At 42.6% G+C, this 22,464-nt stretch overlaps 1 protein-coding gene across 4 annotated transcripts in view; it reads left to right on the forward strand.

Moving 5' to 3' along the window:
* The window catches only part of TDRD12 (tudor domain containing 12), an 81,904-nt gene that overhangs the window by 53,408 nt on the left and 6,032 nt on the right, over positions 1 to 22,464 (forward strand). For all 4 annotated transcript variants that reach the window (XM_082366452.1, XM_082366451.1, XM_082366449.1 and 1 more), the window contains 5 exons: positions 2,452 to 2,551; positions 13,969 to 14,156; positions 14,881 to 15,091; positions 16,292 to 16,384; positions 18,284 to 18,456. In XM_082366452.1, coding sequence (XP_082222578.1) covers positions 2,452 to 2,551; positions 13,969 to 14,156; positions 14,881 to 15,091; positions 16,292 to 16,384; positions 18,284 to 18,456 — 765 coding nt within the window. The remainder of the gene's footprint in view (positions 1 to 2,451; positions 2,552 to 13,968; positions 14,157 to 14,880; positions 15,092 to 16,291; positions 16,385 to 18,283; positions 18,457 to 22,464) is intronic.

A 22,464-nucleotide genomic window follows, 5' to 3' on the forward strand; every position in this document is an offset into this window, starting at 1 on the left:
TAAAGAATCCGCCTTCCAATGCAGGGGACGCAGGCTCGATCCCTGGTCGGAGAACTAGGATCGCACATCCCGCAGGGCAACTAAGCCCGTGTGCCACAACTGCTGAGCTCACGCATCTCAACTAGAGAGCCCGTGTGCCACAAACTGCTACAGAGTCCACATGCTCTGGAACCCGCGCCACAACTAGAGAGAGAAAACCCGCACGCCACAACTAGAGAGAAGCCCGCGTGCCGCAACGAAGAGCCCGCGCACCACAACAAAAGATCCCAAGTACTGCAACAAAGATCCCATGTGCTGCGACTAAGACCTGACGCAGCAAAATAAATAAATAAATATTTTTAAAAAATTCTGTTGTATAAATATATCATGATATATATATCCATTCTACTCTTGACGGGCCTGTGAGTTGTATTATGTATGAAGCTGCCATGAACACTCTTGTACATGTCTTTTTCTGGAAATATGCACCCGTTTCTCTTGGGTATATATTATACTCTGGAGTGGTATTGCTGGGTCATGGGGTAGACGTGTGTTTAACTTTGCCAGAGCGGTTGGTCATCTTATGATCCCACCTGGTGTGTGTGAAGGAGTTTGGGTTGCTCTGTATCCTCACCAACACTTAGTATTCATGGGGGTGTAGGGGGAAACCATTGTTATTTTTATTTGCATTTCCCTAAGAATTCATGACATTGAATGGCTTTTCACATGATTGTAGGACATTTGACATCCTTTTTTGTGAAATGCCTGTTCAGGTCTTTTGCCCATTTTTAAAATGGGGTATTTATTGGTTTATAGGAATAATTTGTTTATTCTAGATGCAACTGCTTTGTCAGAGAGATGCATATATGCATTGAGAAACTTCTCCCAGTCTGTGGCTTGCCTTTTCACTCTTTTAAGAGTCTTTCAATGGACAGACATTTTTAATTTTGATGAAATGTTTTATGGTTACTGTTTTATTGTGTTTTAATATAAGAAATAATTTGCCTATCTCTAGATCATGAAGACATTCTTCTATATTTTCTTCTAGAAGTTTTATAGATTTAGCTTCCACATTTAGGCATATAATCTATATTGAATTAATTTTTGTGTATAGTGTTTGATATGGGGCAAGGTTTACTTTTTTCTGTATGGATAATCTCTTGCTCCAGCATTCTTTGTTTAAAACACTGTTGTGTTCTCACTGAGTTGGTGCCTTTGACATAAACCAGACGATAGTATATGTGATCCATTTGTGGACTCTCTCTGTTACATTGGTCTATTTGTCTATTCTTAGACCAGTACTACACTTTTTTAAGTACTGTAGCTTATAGTGGGTCTTGGGAAATGGTATTTAAGTCCTCCAACTTTGCTCTTCTTCAAGGTGGTTTTGGCATTTTAAGTCTAATGCATCTCCATGTTTATTTTAGAATGGGTTGTCAGTTTCTTCAAAAACATTGCTGGAATTTTGATAACTGCATTGATTATATGAATCAGTTTGGAGAACATGGATATATCTTGACAGTCAGGAGATCCCTAAGTCAGGGATCCAGACACGATGCCAATACTTGATCAGTGGATCTCTGGGACTGAGTAGTAGATGTCTGTTAGATATCTACTGGATTGAATTTAATTTTAAGATAACTATTGAAATTAACTTCTTTGAATTATGTACATTATCCAGGTTATTAGCAGCAATTTAAATTATGCCTTTAAATAAAATATTGAATTTTAAAACTGAAGCTTTAACTATTTCTCAGTTTGGGTTACGGAATGGCTCCTGGTTTAGAGGTTCATTGGCCTCTGTTGTGGGTTATAGTGATGTGTTTCTGATGCAGAGTCTTTATTTTGGAAGTATGTTTTGTTCATTTACGTACTGCATTTAAGACTGGAGAAATAATGCAGTAACTCTGTCCTTTTTTTTTTTTTTTAATTATTTATTTATTTATTTATTTATTTATGGCTGTGTTGGGTCTTCGTTTCTGTGCAAGGGCTTTCTCTAGTTGTGGCAAGCGGGGGCCACTCTTCATCGCGGTGCGCTGGCCTCTCACTATCGCGGCCTCTCTTGTTGCGGAGCACAGGCTCCAGACGCGCAGGCTCAGCAATTGTGGCTCACGGGCCTAGTCGCTCCACGGCATGTGGGATCTTCCCAGACCAGGGCTCGAACCCATGTCCCCTGCATTGGCAGGCAGATTCTCAACCACTGCGCCACCAGGGAAGCCCCAACTCTGTCCTTTAAGTTTACTCAGTGCCAGTTAAATTTTAGGATGCCTTTCCACTTACTTACACGCTGTTAGTGTCATCTGAAGGATTTAATTAACTTTACAGCATTTGGTTACTTAACTTTACAGCATTTGCAATACAACTTCTCTGATTTTGATGCTAGATTAATTTTCCTGGTGAATACTTTAAAATTCATGTTGAAAATTGTTATTGTTTTTTCCTGGTTTTAAAATCCTGTTCCTTTTTTTGCAGAGACAAAAGGATCTGTCCTGATCGACACCATGTTAATCCAGAATTAGACATGCCAAGGAAGTTATCCAACCAAACTCTACCAGTGTCTGGATACATAAAAGTAAGTCCTATTAAAGAACTTGTCCAATGATTAATGGTCATTTTAATGAACAACTTTCATTCTTTAAGAGGTAGAATTTAATAGAATGCAATTATGACAGTATTAATTACCACCATTAATCTGACAGTAGGCACTTATTTTAAGGGTTCTTATATGGTGCCGTATTTCAAGGTGCCAGTTTGTTCAGAAAACCAAGATCAAATTGGAAGATAGATAAACCACTTAAATTTAGGGATTTCTTAGATATATTTTTAGAAAGTTGTTTCCCTTTGGGGACTATTAAAAATAATGTGATGATTACGTGAACCTTTTCAGATCATCCGTGATTATTCCTTTGGGGAATATTCTGAGATGCAGATAGAATTGATGAGTTGAGTTGTCACTTTCTTGTGACTCTTTTTTTTTTTTATTATTTCTTCCTTTCTTTTTGAGTTTGAGTGTTCTGCCTTCACCTTCCCTTTCCCTTAGGGCGAATCTGTTATGTTCATTCATGCCTGTGCTCCTCCTTGTGTGGCTGTGCTGTACTCGTTTCCTGGGGCTGTTGTACAGATACCATGAACTGGGTGCCTTAAAACAGCACAGAGTTATTCTCTCACAGTCCTGGGAGCCAGAGTTTGAAATCAAGGTGTCAGCCGGCTGTGCTCCATCTGAAGACTCTGGAAGACAGTCCTTTTCCTGCCTCTTCCAGCTGCTGTTGACTCCAGGCGTTCCCTGGCCTGTCCTCACCTCGTGGCCACGTCCCTCCAGTCTCTGCCTTCATCTTCACATCACCCTCTCCTCTTCTCTCTGTGCCTCTTACAAAGCACACTTGTCAGTGGATAAAGGGCCCACCCGCATAATCCACAGTGATCTCCTCACCCAGAGATACTTAATTACATCTGCAAACACCTTTTTTCCAAATAAGGTCACAGTCACAGATCGTGGGAGTTAGCACAGAGATAGTTTTCTTTGGGGGCATGGCTGGAGGCATGGATTACCATTCAACCCAATACAGGTTTCATTGATGAAATGATTTTTTTCTTTAATTTCTGATTCTTTCCCAAGTTCTATCACCTCATTTCTACATTTTAAAATTCTGATTTATGTGGTTCTTTTATATCATATATCATTTTCTTAATAAGCTAAAAGGCAGCTAGTTTTGAAATTGGAGTACAGTTTTAATCTGTTTTGTGGGTACGTTTTTCTGGTGGCCTTCATTGTCTCTAGGGACTGTTATTCTGCTTCTTATTCCCTTTTTTATTATTGTAACTTAACATGGGATTTGACCTTGATACTTTGCTGTTGCTCATTTTTTGACAAAATTCCTTTTCCTTAAATTTAAGGAGGAGTTGTGGGTCAGGATAACTTTTCTAATTTCAGAGTTTCCATTTCTGTTGTTTCCATGTCTTGTTAAAAAAAAAAAATGAAAACACAGTTTCTGAGATTTTTGAGATGCCCTGGCTCTGTGCCCCTCACCCAGGTATATCTGGCCTTTTTCTTCCTTCATCTTTCTTGTCCCTGGGTGGACAGTTAGGAGATTTCACAGGGGCCCAGCCTTCACCCACTATCAGAATGCGTGAAAGCCTTCCGGTTCAGCTGCCCTTGTCAGCCCGGCCCACCGTGTTTTCGGTGAATACCTGCTGCCTCTTGTGGAATCCTCCTGGTCCTAGTCTTTCAGACGAGCTCATACCTCCCACTGCTGCTTCCTGCACAGACAGTGATGCCATGCAGGTCTTGTGATGTGGGTGGGTTTTACTCATCTGCTATTTTTGTTGTTGTTATCTAAGTTAATAGATTTTTTTTTTTTGAGCAGTTTTAGTTTTACAGAAAAACTGAGCAGAAAATACAGAGTTCCCCTGTACTCTCCCCCGGCACCCCCCACCAGTTTCCCCTATTATTAACATCTTTCATTATTGTGGTACATGTGTGATAATAGATGAGCCAATATTGATAATTATTTTTTTTTAATATTAATTTATTTTTTAAAGAGCTCCTGACTTATTTATTTACTTATTTATTTACTTTATTTATTTTTTTGGCTGTGTTGGGTCTTCGTTTCTGTGCGAGGGCTTTCTCTAGTTGTGGCAAGCGGGGGCCACTTGCGGTGCGCGAGCCTCTCACGGTCGCGGCCTCTCTTGTTGCGGGGCACAGGCTCCAGATGCGCAGGCTCAGTAGTTGTGGCTCACGGGCCTAGTTGCTCCACGGCATGTGGGATCTTCCCAGACCAGGGGCTCGAACCCGTGTCCCCTGCATTGGCAGGCAGATTCTCAACCACTGCGCCACCAGGGAAGCCCCCCTGATAATTATTATTAACTAGAGCCTACAGTTTAAGTTAAGGTTCACTCCTTGTAATGTACGTTCTATGGACTTTGCCAAGTGTATGATGACATGTATCCACCATTACAGTATCACACAGAATACTTTCACTGCCCTGAAAATCCCCTGTGCGCTCCACCCGTCGTCCATCCCTTTACCTCTTCCCCAGAATTCCTAGCAGTCACCCATCTTTTTACCGTCTCTGTAGTTTTGCCTTTTTCAAAATGTCATATAGTTGCAATAATACAGGGTGTAGGTTTTTTGAACTGGCTTCTTTCATTTAGCAGTTTGCATTTAAGATTCTTCCATGCCTTTTTGTGGCTTAATAGGTTATTTTTATTGCTGAATATACTACAGTTTGTTTATCCATTCACCTACTGAGGGACATCTTGGTTGCTTCCAATTTTTGGCAATTATGAATAATGCTAGGATAAATATTCAAGTGCAGGTTTTTGTGTAGACAGAAGTTTTCAACTCATTTGGGTAAATAAATACCAAAGAGTGTGACTGTTGTGTGTGATTATATATAGTAAGACTATGTTTTGCTTTGTAAGAAACTACAAAACTGTTTTCTGAAGTGACTATACCATTTTACATTCTTACCAGCAATGAATGAATGAGACTTCTTGTTGTTCCACATCCTTGCCAGTATTTGACGTTGTCAGTGTTTTAGATCTTAGCCATTCAATTAGGTGTGTAGTGGTATCTCATTGTCTTAATTTGCAATTCCCTGATGACATGTGATGTTGAGCACCTTTTCATATGCTTATTTATCAGCTGTATGTCTTCTTTGCTGAAATATCTGTGAGATAATATGTTCAGGTTTTTTGCCCAGTTTTTAATTGAGTTGTTTGTTTTCTTATTATTGAGTTTTAAGAGTTCTTTGTATATTTTGGATACTAGTCTTATCAGATATGTGTTTCGTAAAAATTTTCTCCCAGCCATTGGCTTGTCTTTTCATTTTCTTTATATAGTCAGCTCCTGTTATCCGTGGATTCAACCAACCTCAAATCTAAAATATTTGGCAAGCAAGACTTGAATTTGCAGTGGTCCAGCAACTATTTACATAGCATTTGCATTGTATTTACAACTATTTACATAGCATTTACATTGTATTAGGTATTATGAATAATCTAGAGATGATTTAAAGTATATCCTTAGGCTGTCCTTAGGTTATATGCAAATTCTTACACCATTTTATGTAAGGGACTTAAGCATCCAAGAATTTTGGTATTCAATTTAGTCCCATACCACTTGAGAACATCAAACCAGACCCATACGTTTAGCTCCTTGGCTGCCTACCTATGTCACTTGGCAGCCAACAAGGAGGACATTACAGGGGCATTTGACCCTTGAAAGTTTCAGCAGAAAAGTGTTATTTCCAGACTCTACTTATTGTCAAACTTTCCTTTTCCCTATCCTACTGCCCTTACCAGCCAGCCAGACACACAAACTCCTGCATGCTCTCTCTCTCTTGTTCCTTCCTTCCCACCCGCCCTCCCTTCCCTCTCTCTCTCTCTCTCTCTCTCTCCCTCTCTCTCTCTCTCTCTCTCTCACACACACACACACACACACACACCTTTAAAAACAAATGTTCCTGTGGTGATCATTTTGTAATGTATAAAAATATTGAATCACTATATTGTACACCTGAAACTAATATAATATTGTAAATCAACTATACTTCAATAATAAAACAAATGTCCCTTATCCTCAAAAAAAAAAAAAAAAAAAAAAAAAGAATTTTGGTATTCACAGGGGGTCCTGGAACCAATCCTCCATGGATACTAAAAGATGATTATAGTGTCATTTGGACAGCAGAAATTTTTAATTTTAATGAAGTCCAACTTTCCAATTTTTTCTATCACAGATTGTGCTTTTGTCGTTGTATCCAAAGAGTCAGTGCCAAACCCAGGGTCACCTGGAGTTTCTCCTATGTTATCATCCTCATCTGCTTTTATTTTGGGGTCCATGGGGATATTTTGTTAATTACGTTTTGTTGCAGTATGTCCCTGGCTTTGGCTTTGCTGTCTCACTGCTCTGTCTGTCTTTATGTGGGGGATTCAGAGAGAGTCAAAAAATATAACAGCTCACTGCGGCCACCTTCCCAGAACCCCTCTAACCAAGACCCTCCTTTTTATTTAATTTTATTTTTATTTTTTACTTTATTGAAGTATAGTTGATTTTCAATGTAGTGTTTCTGTTGTACAGCAAAGACTGATTCAGACACATATATCTATATCTATATATATATATATTCTTGTTCATATTCTTTTCCATTATGGTTTATTACAGGATATTGAATATAGTTCCCTGTGCTATACAGTAGGACCTTGTTGTTGTTTATCTGTTTTATATGTATTAGTTTGTATCTGCTAATCCCAAACTCCTAATTTATCCCTCCCCCACCCCCTTTCCTCTTTGGCAACCATAAGTTTGTTTTCTATGTCTGTCAGTCTGTTTCTGTTATGTAAATAAGGTCATTTGTGTCATATTTTAGATTCCACGTATAAGTGATATCATATAATATTTGTCTTTCTCTGTCTGACTTACTTCACTCAGTATGATCATCTCTAGGTCCATCCATGTTGCTGCAAATGGCATTATTTCATTCTTTTTTATGGCTGAGTAATATTCCATTGTGTATATATATACCACATCTTCTTTATTCATTCATCTGTTGATGGACATTTAGGTTGCTTCCATGTCTTGACTGTTGTAAATAGTGCTGCTATGAACATTGGGGTGCATGTATCTTTTCGAATTAGAGTTTTCTCTGGATATATGCCCAGGAGTGGGATTGCTGGATCATATGCTAGCTCTATTTTTAGTTTGTGAAGGAACCTGCATGCTGTTTTCCATAGTGGCTGCACCAATTTACATTCCCACCAACAGTGTAGGAGGATTCCCTTTTCTCCACATCCTCTCCAGCATTTATTGTTTGTAAACTTTTTAATGATGGCCATTCTGACCGGTGTGAGGTGGTACCTCATTGTAGTTGTGATTTGCATTTCTCTAATATTTAGTGATGTTGAGCATCTTTTCATGTGCCTTTTGGCCATCTCTGTGTCTTCTTTGGAGAAATGGTCTTCTGCCCATTTTTGATTGGGTTATTTGTTTTTGTTCTTGTTTTAGAGTTGTATGAGCTGTTTGTATATTTTGGAAATTAAGCCCTTGTCAGTCGCATCATTTGCAAATATTTTCTTCTGTTCCATAGGTTGTCTTTTCATTTTGTTTATGGTTTCCTTTGCTGTGCAAAAGCTTATAACCTTGATTAGGTCCCATTTGTGTACTTTCGCATTTATTTCTGTTGCCTTCAGAGACTGACCTAAGAAAACATTGGTACAATTTATGTCAGAGAATGTTTTGCCTATGTTCTCTTCTAGAAGTTTTATGGTGTCATGCCTTATATTTAAGTCTTTAAGCCATTTTGAGTTTATTTTTGTTTATGTTGTGAGGGTGTGTTCTAACTTCATTGATTTACATGCAGCTGTCCAGCTTTCCCAACACCACTTGCTGAAGAGACTGTCTTTTCTCCATTGTATATTCTTGCCTCCTTTGTTGAAGATTAATTGACTGTAGGTGTGTGGGTTTATTTCTGGGCTCTCTATTCTGTTCCATTGATCCATGTGTCTGTTTTTGTGTCAGTATCACACTGTTCTGATTACCATAGCTTTGTAGTATTGTCTGAAGTCTGGGAGAGTTATGCCTCCAGTTTTGTTCTTTTTCCTCAGGATTGCTTTGGAAATTCTGGGCCTTTTATGGTTCCATATATATTTTAGGATTATTCTAGTTCTGTGAAAAATGTCATGGATAATTTGATAGGGATCACATTAAATCTGTAAATTGCTTTGGGTAGTATGGCCATTTTAACAATATTAATTCTTCCAATCCAAGAGCATGGGATATATTTCTATTGAATCATCTTCAATTTCCGTTATCAGTGTTTTATAGTTCTCAACATACAAGTCTTTCACATCCTTGGTCAGGTTGATTCCTAAGTATTTTATTTTTAAAAGAGATTTTTTTTTTAACTTTCCCTTTCTGATATTTCATTGTTAGTGTAAAGACATGCAACAAATTTCTGTATGTTATTAATCTTGTATCCTGCTACCTTGCTGAGTTCATTTATCAGTTCTAGTAGTTTTTGTGTGGAGTCTTCAGGGTTTTCTATATACAGTATCATGTCATCTGCCTATAATGATACTTTCACTTCTTCTCTTCCAATTTGGATACCTTTTATTTCTTTCTCTTGTCTGATTGCTGTGGCTAGGACTTCCAATACTACATTGAATAGAAGTGGTGAGAGTGGGCACACTTGTCTTGTTCCAGATTTTAACGGGAAGGCTTTCAGCTTTTACCATTGAGTATTATGTTGGCTGTGGATGTGTCATAAATAGCTTTTATTATGTTGAGATATATTCCCTCTGTACCACTTTGGTAAGAGTTTTTATCATGAATGGATGTTGAATTTTATCAAATGCTTTTTCTACATCTATTGAGATGACCATGTGGTTTTTATCTTTACTTTTGTTGATGGAGTGTATCACATTTATTGATTTGCTTATGTTGAACCATCCTTGTGACCCTGGGATGAATCCAGCTTGATCGTGGTGTATGATCTTTTTTATGTGTCGTTGGATTCAGTCTGCTAATATTTGATTGAGAATTTTTGCAACTATATTCATGAAAGATATTGGCCTGTGATTTTATTTTGTGGTATTATCTTTGTCTGCTTTTGGTATCAGGGTGATAGTGGCTTCATAGAATGACTTTGGGAGTGTTCCCTCCTCTTCAATCTTTTGGAAGAATTTGAGAAGGATTGGTATTAGTTGTTCTTTGTATGTTTGATAGAATTCCCCAGTGAAGCCATCTGGTCCTGGACTTTTGTTTGCAGGGAGTTTTTAAATTACATACCCCCATACCCCTGGTTCCCAGGGTATCTGCTTTCTGTCACTATGGTTTTGTCTTTTACTGGAATTTCATATTAATGGAATTGTACAGTATGTGGTCTTTTGAGTCTGATTTCTATTACTCAGTGTATTACTTTTGAGATTCGCCTGTGTTGTTCTATTTTATTGCTGTGTAGGATTCCATTGTGTGTTTGTCTGTTCACAGATCGGTGGACATTTGGGTTGTTGACAGTTTCTGGCTGCTTTGATCATTTGTGTTACATCTTTGACAGTACATTTTCTTTTCTCTTGAGTAAGACCTAGGAGTGGAATTGCTGAGTCATATGATAAGTGTATGTTTGTAAGAAACTGCCAAACAGTTTTCCAAAGAGGTGGTACCATTTCACATTCTGACCAGCACTGCATGCAAGAATTCCAGCTGGTCCACATTCTCATCAGTACTTGGTATTCTCAGTCTGTAATTTTTGCCACTCTGTTGCATTTGCACTGGTATCTTATTTGTGTTACCCTGGTGATAAAGAATCTTAGACATCTTTCCACTGCTTACTGGCCATTTGTATCTCTTCTTTTGTTAACTTTCTGTTTAGAATTTTTGCCCATTTTTTATTTGGGTTTCCTTCTTGTTGAATTTTAACAGTTCTTTATATATTCTAGATATCCTTTGTCAGATATATTGCAAATGTTTTCTCCCAATGGAAAAGCAAAAGTTTTTAATTTTGATGAAGCCTAGTTTTTTACTTTTTTATTTTGTATTTTGTGCTTTTCATGCCATAAGAAATCTTTGCCTACCATATGGTTGCAAAGATTTTTCCCAGCGTTTTTATTCTAGAAGCTGTATAGTTTTACATTTAGCTCTGTGATGCATCTCAAGTTAACTTTTGTATGTGGCAGAGTTTTTTAAAAGGAGGCAAGGTTTTTTCTTCTGGATAATTGGTTGCTCCAGCATCATTTACTATAAAGACCTTCTTCTTCCCCTAAGTTACATTGGCACCTTTGACAAAAATTAGGAGACCATATATGTGATTTCTGAATTCTTTTTTTACTATTTATTTATTTATTTGGCTGTGTCAGGTCTTAGTTGCAGCACGCAGGCTCTTTGTTGCAGTGCGTGGGCTCCCTAGGTGTGGTACGCAGGCTCTAGAGCACGCAGGCTTAGTTGCCCCCCTCACATGTGGGTTCTTAGTTCCTCGACCAGGGATCGAACCTGCGTCCGCTGCATTGGAAGGCAGATTCTTAACCACTAGACCACCAGGGAAGTCCTGATTTCTGAATTCTTTATTCTGCTCCTTGGTTTCTTTGTCCTTATACAATATCACACTGGCTTGATTACTGTAGCTTTATAATCTTGAAAACTGGTGGGTAAGTCTTCCAACTTTGCCTGTCTTCTTCGGTATCCTTTTGACTATTACTTTGCATGTCCATATAAAATTTTAGACTCAGGTTACCAATATCTATTATACTTAGAATCCTGGTGGGATTTTGATTGGCATTTCATTGAGTCTGATACCGAACCAACCTTGGGTCCACTTGCCTGTGTGCATGGTAAAGCCACTCTACTGACACCAGGTTGTAGTGAAGGAAATTCAGCGTTTATTGTAAGGTGCCAATACAAGGAGAACGAGTGGCTCATGCTTTAAAAACCCCCAACTCCCCAGTGGGTTTCAGGAAAGCATTTTTAAGGCCAGGTGAGGGATGGGGAGTGAGAGGGTAGGTGATCAGCTCCTGCACAATTCTCTGATTGGTTGATGGTGAGATAACAGAGTGGTGTCACGGGGATTAACATTATCAATCCTTAGGCCCCAGTAGGCCTGGGGGCTATGTGCTCATTGGTCATCAAGTAGTTAACATCTTCTATTTGGTGTGGGGTTTTCACATCTGTAAAACAACTCAGGAAACACGCACAGATACAATTACCTGGGTACTTCATAGAGAAGCTAAAGCAGAGGATGTGGGGGAGGGGTCTGCCATGGGAAGGCCCCACAGGGTCCTACTCGGTTTCAAGTCTATAGATTAGTACAGGAAGAATTGACATCTTAGCAGTACTGAGTCTTCTTAGTCCATTAACGTGGTATATCACTGCATTTGTCTAGGTCATCTTTAATTTTCTAAGCAATGTGTTACAATTTTCAGTAGATCTTTTACTTTTTGTGTTAAACTTATCCCTAGTATTTCATGTTTTTGGATGTCATTGTTGTTTTTCCTTAAACTTCATTTTCTAATTGTTTTAGAAATGCGATTGATTTCTGTATTTTACCTTGTGTCCTGCAACCTTAACAAACTGAATTACTGGTGAGAGGGGAATCGAAACAGGTGGGGAGGTGTGTGGCCAGAAGGGACCCTCCCACGTGCCCAGGACTGAGGGGTTTCCCGCCACCCGGGATGTTCGGTGCTGGAACCAGGACGAGTGGGTCACCCGTCTGGAGGCCTCACGCTCTGCCCCTCCTGTCAGGAGAGTCCAGTCCACAAGCTGCTTTTTGCCACCTCCGTTCTGCCAGCTCAGTGTGTCGTGGATGTGCTGATGCCGTGTGGAGGGGACTGCCACAGACTGATGCCTGCTCGGCCTGGACTTTGTTCATCAGTGTGTGGTGAACACAGAGCCTTCTAACGTAGGAAATGTGGGGGAAAAGGAACTCTCCCCTTATTCCTGTCATCCTAAAACAGTCACCATTGGCATCTTAGTATATTTTCTCTGTTACTTTTCTTTGTGCATCTTTCAGGAAATATATTTGCAGTTGGAGTGTATGTTATATCCTGCCAAGCTCTCATAACATTGTAGTGAGAGTTTTTCCTATCCCCTGCACCTCCTCCCCACTGACTCCTGTCACCCAGTGGGCTTCTGTCTGGGATGCCAGGTTGTTGGGGCCCCTAAACCATAGGGGAGAAGACTCCCTGGGAGAGGCCATGTGCCAGGCTAGAAGGAATACTGAATTCCCTGCCCAAGATGAGGGCCGGCTTAAAAGAGCACTGGGGGTTCACTGAGGCAGATTCTCCATGGGCTGGAGGATGGCTGGGTTGGGAACCATGATAGATGTGCTACTTGTCCTCTCCCGGCTCTCCTTCCAGTGGGGATGGTCAGCAGTGAGTAAGATGGTGACTGTGCTGCGGAGAGGATGAAATGCAGTGAAGTTCTGCGGTGTGTGCTCGGAGACACGGGGCCCTTTGGAAATTAGAGGCAGGGAGGGGCCCTCTGAGGAGGGGTCAGCTGCCCTGAGGCCCAAATGATAAGAAGGATCCAGCCATGAGACTATCTAGGGAAGAATATTCCAGGCAGAGGAAGCAGCAAGTGCAAAGGCCCTGAGGTAGGAGTTATGTGGAATGTTTGTGGAGTAGGACAAGGCTTATGGCGAGTGTGAAGGGGGCAGGCAATGAAGCTGGGGCGGGGGGGAGCACAGAGGAGAGCCACAGGCTGTCAGCCCTGTGAGATCCAGCACCTTTTGGTCACAAGGGCTGACCTCTCCCCTGCCTGCCCTGCCTCCCAGATGGCACTGCCCACCAAATAACCACTGCTCACTCCTGCCGTCTGCTCACTCCTGCTCTGTAGCCAGGGCTCCCTGCCCTAATGCATACTGTTTGCCCCCCGTCTGGAAGGCCTCCTCCGTACTCTTGCATACCTGTGCACGCCGACACCCCGACACATGCCAATAACCCTGTGTACGCTTGCCTGTGAAGAGTTATCTTCTTGACCACACACCAGCTGTGGCACATCTGTCCACCCATGGTTGCTTAGGGTCCCTGTAGGACATGCTTCCTCTCTGTGTCCCTTGTGCCTCATACACAGCAGGCTCTTACTAAAATACTTCAGAAAGGGCTCAAGAGACAAGGAGGCTATTTTTTTTAAGGATTTTTATAAAGTGCAGTTAAAAAGTAAACAAAGGAACACTTACTAATAATAAAGCTTTAGACTAATATTTACCCAAAATCCCTTCCATTAGATTTAAAGTGAAACTATAATCATTTGTGTGTATGCTAAGGTTTTTATTTTGTGTTTTGGTCAGTTTCCTAGTTTATTTTTAAATCCCTGTTGTGTGCTTTGGGCTCTTAGGTCAGGTGCTGACTTCTGCAGATACCTCTTTGCTTCAGAGTGAGGTTTTTTTTGAAGGGATTTTATTTTATTTTATTTCTTTAACATCTTTATTGGAGTACAAGTGCTTTACAATGGTGTGTTAGAGTGAGTTTGTTTTCTGAATATGTTTACTGTTTATGTTTCAGATAATACCCTTTTATATTTTGAATGCAACAAATTACTTTGGTCGTGTAGTTGATAAACATCTGGATCCTTATGCAACTCTTACCGCTGAAATGAAAGAGTATTTTGAAGATTCCAGTAATAAAACAACTGTTGAAAAGGTGGAGAAATTTGGATTATATGGATTAGCAGAAAAAGTAGTTTTCCACAGGTAAAATGTCTCTTTATTTCATCTCAAGAGGTTGTGAAGCATAAGGTAACTTCAAGTGGCGTTGAATTCCTCTTTTCATCTCTGTGCATCTGACCGGTGTACACATACTGAGCCTGGCTGCCTCCCAGGAGGGTGCTGGTGGGGTCGTGCCCACCCTAGTCCGGCTCAGCTGTGCTCTCGAGGCTCATCTGCCCTGGGGCTGCTGAGCACAGAGCGTGGATGACAGTGTGACATTTACATATGGACCGTCATCGACTCACTTAATTCTTACGAAATGCCCATAAGGTGGGCACAGTTCCCATTTTACAGATAAGCAGACTGAGCCCTGGTGAGGTTACGTAAGTTCGCTAGGTCAGCTCAAGAAGTGGCGCTGTCAGCGTTCCATCCTGCCTCGTGTGCCTGTTTGCACCGACGTCCCTCGAATGCCCCACCCGTCCCCGCTTGGTGATAGCCCAGATTGAGAACCTTGGAACATTTAATTTGCTATGTTAATTTTTCTTGTGTTGTCAGATAAAGGAATTTCCTTTATTCAACATAGGTATACTTGAATTAAATAAATCATGGCTAAGTGCTCTTGATGACTCCAGTTATTTTATTTCTAGTATGGAGTAAAGCCATGCAGTTTAGGGAACTTTTGTGGGGTTTGCTTCTAACGAGGAAGCCGAGGCGACGATTATGTCCCTTTGGGTCTCTGTGTTAGACCGAGGCCACTGTTGTCCTGTAGGGTTCAGGTGTTGGAGACAAGCCAGAAGGAGGACACATGGGCCCTGGATAATGTCCTTGTGAAGTTCATAGATGAAGGCAGGACCGAACTCATCGCAAGAGACCAGTTGCTTCACCTCCCAGAAAGTTTCCACACTCTGCCCCCGCAAGCTGTGGAGTTTATCGTTTGTAGAGTGAAACCCGCGGACAATGAAATTGAATGGAATCCAAAGGTGAGTTATTTTGGCTTTTTATATTTTGTTGACTTTCAGAATATATTTAACCCAGAATATACACAGAATTGAGGTGTATTTGAATTTGGAGTATTGGGTTTGGGTTAACTGCTTCATGTTTCTGGGCAGGAATGCACTTAACAGCGCTATGTGTAGACTAGCTCTGAGCCCAAAGAGAGGCCGGGCGTGATTGGCCATGGTCGTCATTAGTGCTCACACACTTTGGGTGTAAAATATGCACTATGCTAAAAATAAACTGGCTGTTACTTAAAGAGACTAAACAGTGTACGCACTTAGAAAAGTGGATACCCCTGTCACGGGGCACATAGGTGATGGACACTCTCCGGAGGGACCAGGTAATTCCACTGGGGTTGGGAAGATGGGCAAGGAAAGAGAGGGAGAGTCCAGAAAAGCTTCCAAAGGAGAGGCCATTCCCTCTGGGTCCTTCAGAATGGGTAACTAGGATGTCACCAAGTAGAGCGGATAAGGCACTGTGAAGGCGAAGAAGCCCCCCTGTACCAAGACATGGGGCACATGCCGTCTCGGGTGGGTGGAGAGGCCCAGCCCTCGGCGCGGCAGGGACATCACCAGAGCAGTAAGTCCTGTTCATAACGAGGCTCCTGATTCTTCAAAGGAAGGCTAAATTTCATACAGTCTGATGAACAGGATATGACAGAAGCCATTGCAGTTGGCAAGGCAAAAAGTTTGCTTATAAACAGTGGAGCTGAATGAGGACGGGTGCAGAGGTGAGTCCCAAGCACAGGTCTGTGCTGTGGACTCGTCACACCGCGTGGTTCCCAGCGTGGGTGCGTGCCCCCCATCCCCTCTGTCAGCTGTCAACCTGTCTTTAAAGGATGGATGTTTCTTTCTTTGGAAGCTCAGTGAGAGAGTGAGGAGAGAGAGTTCTGCTGTTGGTGGGGACCAGGGCCCCTCAGCCCCAGTGTGTGACCTCGTCCTCTGGAGCAGCTGGAACACCCAGTGCTCGGGACTCACCTTTGCACCTGTCCTCATTAGTCTCCACTGACGGTTACCCTTGTCGGTGAAGGGGTGTGATGGCCTCCATAACCTGCCTCGTGGGGTGGTCGTGAGGCTCAAATGAAAGGCATGGAAAAGCTTCTTGAAAAACTATAGAGCACATACAGAATAAAGTATTTTCTTAAAGCTTCAGATAAATTACTTAAGTGTTTTGTTTTTTTGCAGGTTACTAGGTACATTCATCATAAAATTAATGGGAAATTGCATGATGCAAAAGTGATGTTGGCTTTAGGAAATACGGTTTGGATTGATCCAATGGTAAGTATGCAGTTTTCTTGAAAAGAAACGTGTGTTTGAATGGGCCCCTAAAATTATCCAAATTATTCTAACCTGTTGCCTGAGTAACTATTTGCCTCACATAAATGGAGGCTTATTTGATAAAGGCTCTGTGTAAAGGAGAGCTTTTTCCATGTTATTTGGGTCATGAATGTGGTCATGGGTTTTTTGGTTTAAGGGGACCTTTTACATTGTAACCCAGTGCTCACAGGTGTGTGTGTGTGTGTGTGTGTGTGTGTATAAATCACACACACTCACACATACAGCCGAGACAGAAACTTCATGAAACTATTTTTAGCACACGCGACAGTCTCTGCCATTTATAATTCTCTTCCAAGTTGCGGCTGTGCACTGGTAATCCGATTTCACAGTCCGCTGCCCGCACAGGTGGGAAGCCCTGGGACAGGATCCGCTGCCCGCACAGGTGGGAAGCCCTGGGACAAGAACCACCCTGCAGAAGCGCGGCCGTGCGCTGGCGTAGCTGTAAGTGATCTTAGAGTGGTCAGTAATGTGGAGGATTCCGGTCCTCAGGCTTTTCCAAGACAGATTTTATTATGTTCACGGTTCCTACCTCGTCCATTCACCAGATATTTATTGAGCACCTACTGGGTGCTAGGAAGTGTACGGGGCACTGGAATTCCATCCGTGAGCAGACTCCTACCCTGTGGAGGTGGGTGGGACTGAGCATGAAGCCAGGACATGTGACTCGGGGCCTCAGCCCGTCCCTGCTGAGGCCGGCACCATCCCCGCTCTGCTGGCACCCTGGGAACTCTACTTTTCAATTCAGAGTTTTGCTCTGTTAGAGTTAAATCTTAATTATTATGATTATTTATACGATTTAAAGGAATTCAGTTCATAAAAACTGTTTTGTTGAAAGTTATTTTTATAAGAGTGAAAAAGCCTTAACATGGAAAAGAAGAGTTTGGGTATAAGATTTAAGAGTAAGAGGAGAGTGTGATTTTTAGAAGGGAAGGTAGAGACTACCAGTGCAGGTAAATGAAGAGGTCTGGGGGGTCTTAGTCGATGTCATAACAGTCAATATTGTGGTGGTTTTTCATCAGAGAAAAAAATGGAAACTTTATTGAGCAAGGATTTTTTAAACTATAGCTAAGAGAATGAAGCAAAAAAAAAAGAAAACCCACCTGGCAAACAGGCTTCCGCAGCTCCAAAGTGTAGCAGTGTTCATGGCACGCTGGAGGGGAGGCAGAGCCCACACCTGCCGCCTTCTCCCGCCAGCACCAGCTCACTCCCCAGGCTGAGTAGAGAAGGGCTCTTCTGCTATCGCTGGACGGGAGTGCATTCCCATTCCCGCGCTCCCTGGGGAGGCGCCCCAGCCAGCGCCAGCCTGGTCTACTCCGAGCCCCGTGGAAGTCCTGGACCCACACCTCCCACCAACAGGAATCAGACAATTGCAGATTTTCATGCTTTACTTAATTTTGTGTAAACTGAAATGGATGAGAATATTTTGGTTGCAGAAAAAAACAAGTGGAGGAAACTGTCCAGGACGCAGGGTTTAGGGCCTTGGTGCGGGCCCTTTCTGGGCATCTGAAGACCCGGAGCCTTCTTGTTAGGAGAGGTGAAAGCACAGGAGGGAGAATCAGAAAGATCTAAGAATTGTGCGTGTGGTTACAGCATCACGGACGGGTCTTGTCTGGGATTTTACCTCAGGACTTGATCTTGGCCCCAGCCCCACAGCTGATCATATTTCTCCAGTACGGGGCTGGTTTCTGGAAGATTCCAACGAGGAGGCCCTTGTGGTGGCACATGCCCTGGTGCATCAGGCATTGCACAGTGAGATCAGGAGGCCACGGTGCGGGTGTTTGTGGCTCATCTAAAGTTCTAAGTGTAGTTCCTGCAAACGTATTTTTTCTTTCATTCAAGGTGCACATTACAAAACTTTCAAACTTGAAAACTTCTGTCATTGATTATAATGTTCGAGCTGAAATTTTGTCAACGGGAATGGGCATTGATAACTCAGAGCATGTAGAACAGCTGAAAAAATTATACAAAGGAGCTAAAATGACAACTTTTGAAGAAAGCGTGAGCCAGACCCCGTAAGTGGATTTTTGTCTCCTTTTGGAAGAGCTGTCTTGTGGCGGTGTAACTCACAAGCGTTAGGGACATTTTCTCTGAAAGTAGAATAGTTTAATGGGTCTCTGCGTTCCCATCACTCAGCTTCAATAATTACCAGTATTTGGGGAGTCTTATTTTATCCAAACCCCAGCCCACATTTTTGTTTTTGTTTGACTATTATAAAACAAATTCCAAATATATTTCATCTGTATCTCTTACAGAATGAATTTTTGTTAGCTTTTTATTGACAGCACACATACAGAAAAGAACACGTGTCATAAGTGTGGCTTGGTGGATTTTCTGAGCACAGAAACCAGCCCCAGATCAGAAACAGGGCATGACTCAGAGACACTTCCTGCCCCCTCCCCAAGGGCAGCTGCTTTCCAGACACAAAACAGCATGGGTGGCTCTTCCCTGGTTCGTACTTTGAATGGAATCATGCAATGTGTCTCTTTCATATCTGGCTTCTTTAACTCAGCATTATTTGTGAAATTCATCCATGTTGTGCATGCAGCTGTAGACCTATAGATTCTCATGGCTGCGTCATATTCCATTGTATGAATATAATTTATTTACGCATTCTGTCGAGGGGAGAAATTTCCAGTTCTGGGCCACTTCAAGTGGCACTTTAAACATTCTCCTACATGTGCTTTGGTGCACTTACAAATGTATTCCATTTCTTACGAATGGCATGGAATTGTTGAGTCATAATTAGACTACTGCTCAACAGTTTTCCAAATTGGTTGTACCAGTTTTCACATCCACAAGCAGGATATGAGAGGCTGTGGAAGTCTCTGAGAAAGTACACTGGCCACCCCCAGAGGGGAGGATGGACCCAGCATGTGCATCCACCGAAGGACTCGCATTAAGGGCTCCTTTCGGTCAGGAAGAAATAGCAGACACCTAATAGAAAACGGGGCAAAAGATTTGAACAGACACTTCACAATGTCCAATTCATTAATTGTCCAATAATTAATGTACAAAAAGGTGCTCAGACTCATGACTCATCAGGGAAATGTAAATTAAAGCCACAATGGAGCAATACTGCTTCATAGCCACAAGCAATGAGAGAAAGGAAACACCAAGTGTTGGCAACGATGTGGGGCAACAAAAGCCTTTAAAAAACTTGACTGAAGTGCTGTTACCACAGCCAGCAAAGTGAACGGTAATTTCTTAAATTGCATTTTAAAAAAATTGTGTTAAAATATAATACATAACAGAATTTCTCATTTTTATTTGTTTTTTCAAAGTGTGGTAAAATACACGTAAAATCTATCACAGTAACTGTTTTTTAAGTATACAATTCAGTGGCAGTAAGTACGTTCACATTGTTGTGTAACTGTCACCACAGTCTCCAGAAGTTTTCATCATCCCAACAGAAACTCTGTACCCATCAAACCGTAATGCCCATTCTCCCATTCCCTCGGCCCCTGGGAACCTCCGTTCTGCTTTCTGCTTCCATTAATTTACCTGTTCTGGGTACCTCATATAAATGGAATCATACAATATATGTCCTTCTGTGTCTGGCTTATTTCACTTAGCATAATGTTTTCAAGGTTCATCCATGTTGTAGCAGGTGTCAGGATTTCTGTCCTTTTAAGGCTGAAAAATACTCCACTGTATGGATATACAGCATTTTGTTTATCCATTCATCTGTAGTGGATATTTGGCTGTTGTGAATAGTGCTGCTGTGAACATTGGTGTACAAATATCTGTTTAAATTCCTGCTTTCAGCTCTTTTGGAATTTCTGGATCATACGGCAATTCCACGTTTAATTTTTTGAACTGCCAAACTGTTTCCACAACAGCTGTGTGTTATGTTCCCACCAGCAGTGTACAAGGTTCCTGTTTTCTCCACGTCCTCGGCTAGAAATCAGCCTGAAGTGAAAGCTTAGGGTCCTCTCAGGACTTTTCTGAGCGTGCGTCTTGCCTCGGCTGCACATGGCTTTCTCAGTCCCCTTTTGAATGTCCTAATTTCCAGTGAGTCTCCCCCTAGCTTCTCCAGGCCTTCGATGGTCTGTTGTGTGTCTCCTTGCGTCATACCTTGCCTCGGGTGTCCATGGGTCTGTAGTGGCCTTTTCTGAGCAGTGCCCACAGCTTTCCTGCCTGTGTTCTGAGTTCCATGAAACAGAGGTGAGCATCTTGCATTATAGTCCCTCAGGTATCCCCCAGATGGCTTCACACACGAAGTCTGCTCTGCCCTCTCTGGTTTTGGGGGTGGGGGGGTGGGGGAACAGGAAGGTGGTTCACACAGCTTCTGGTGGTTCTTTCAGTGTGTCTATGGGGAAATGGGAACTTGGAGCTTCCTAATCCGCCATTTTGCTCTGTGTGTGTTTTGGATGCTGGAATATTTTGTTCAGTCTAACTTTGTTTCAGTTGACCTAATTAATAGATAAATACTTTTAACTGAAGTTGCCAATAGGTGAAGTTGAAATTTTAAAATTTGTTCATTTATTCAGCAAATATTTATTGATTGTCTACTGGGGATACAGTAGTGAACAAAACAGATGAAGGGCCAGCTCACATTTCAGTGGAGACAAACGATAAACAGGTTACAGAAATACATAGTGGATAATGTGGTGGTATGTGAGATGGAGCTGATTAACACAGAAGGGAAGACAGGGTAGTTTGGGGTCTGAGACGGTGAGCAAAGACCCAAGAGGTGAGGCCTGACCCAGGCAGATACCGAGGCGTAGACCCATGTGGGCAGAGGGAAGGCTTGGTTATTCCTTGGTTCCAGGAACAGAGAGGAAGGTGCAGTGACCAGAGCAGCAAAGAAGGGGAGAATCTAGGTGTGGAGGTCAGATCTTGTTGGACCCTGTGGCCATTGCAAGGGTGGGCTCGGAGGAGGAGGAGGTGGAACCATGAGAGAGTTTTGAGCAGAGGAACGGCTTAATCAGAACATTCTGGGCTACTGTGTTGAGAACAAACCGGAGCGGGAGACAAAGTCTGTGCCCAGAGTTCAGGACAGGATGACAGCGGCTCAGACTAGGGTGGTTTTGTGGAGGTTGTGAGGAGCAGCGGGTTTCTGAATGTAACTGTAGTGGGCGTGTGGTCTCAGGGGGCCTGGTCGGCAGATCCTGGGATTGAGAGCCGGGATGCTGGACGAGGCCGCGAGGGACTGAGCACCGGGACTGTAATGTTGAGGGGTGGCGGGCAGTGGGGGCATGGGGGAGGAGCCTGAGCAGCAGCCTGGAGCTGGGGCGGCGGGGAGGGCATCCAGGACCGCGGGTGAGGGAAGGGTTTCGCAGAGCAGGGAGCCATGAGCTGCCAGGTGCTGCGAGGCCAAATGAAATGAGGACTGAGAACTGACCAGTGGATTTAATGCTGTGACCCCTGGAGACCTTGAAGGGTTCCTGAATTACTGCTGACAGTAGGAGAATTTCAAAGAACATGGCAGAGATTAAAATAGCCTTAAGTGTGTAGAGTTTTCTATCTTAATAAAATTGGGTACCTGTGGAATTAGGATATGTTTTGTTTTCTACACACTTTCAGGAAACAAAAATTGCTCCATACTTACTTTTAAGATAGTCTTTTAAAAATGAAGACGCGACTGCAGTTCCGTCGATTTAATCAGGACAGATTGATCGCTTATAGGAGACACCGCAACGACTGCTGAGCCCCAGCTCCGCACAAAGCACTCTGCTCAGTCCCTTTGCACACGTGATTCTGTGGTGGTTGCACAGGAGTGCCGCGCACCTCGGTGATAATCACAGGTAGAGGGGCGTGCAGAGGCCCGGAGATCTACGGGGGGAGCCCGCCTCCAAGAAGGGACTCCACTTGGGGAGACGGTAGGGGGGCTGTGATGCTTGTCTGGGTCAGAGACGAGGAGGATGGCGCCATTCTTACAGCGGACTGGGAAAGAGGACAGAGTCTGGGGGCTTGAAGGCCTGGAAGCCGTAGGGCTGAGTGGCTGGCAGACACAGGGCCGTGTGGTTGTATAATTCTGAGCCCTCATGACTGAGAGCAGCCAGCTCGGAGAGGAGGAG

The sequence above is a fragment of the Balaenoptera borealis genome (genome assembly GCF_965194805.1).
Source record: "Balaenoptera borealis genome assembly, chromosome: 19".
Lineage (NCBI taxonomy): Eukaryota > Metazoa > Chordata > Mammalia > Artiodactyla > Balaenopteridae > Balaenoptera > Balaenoptera borealis.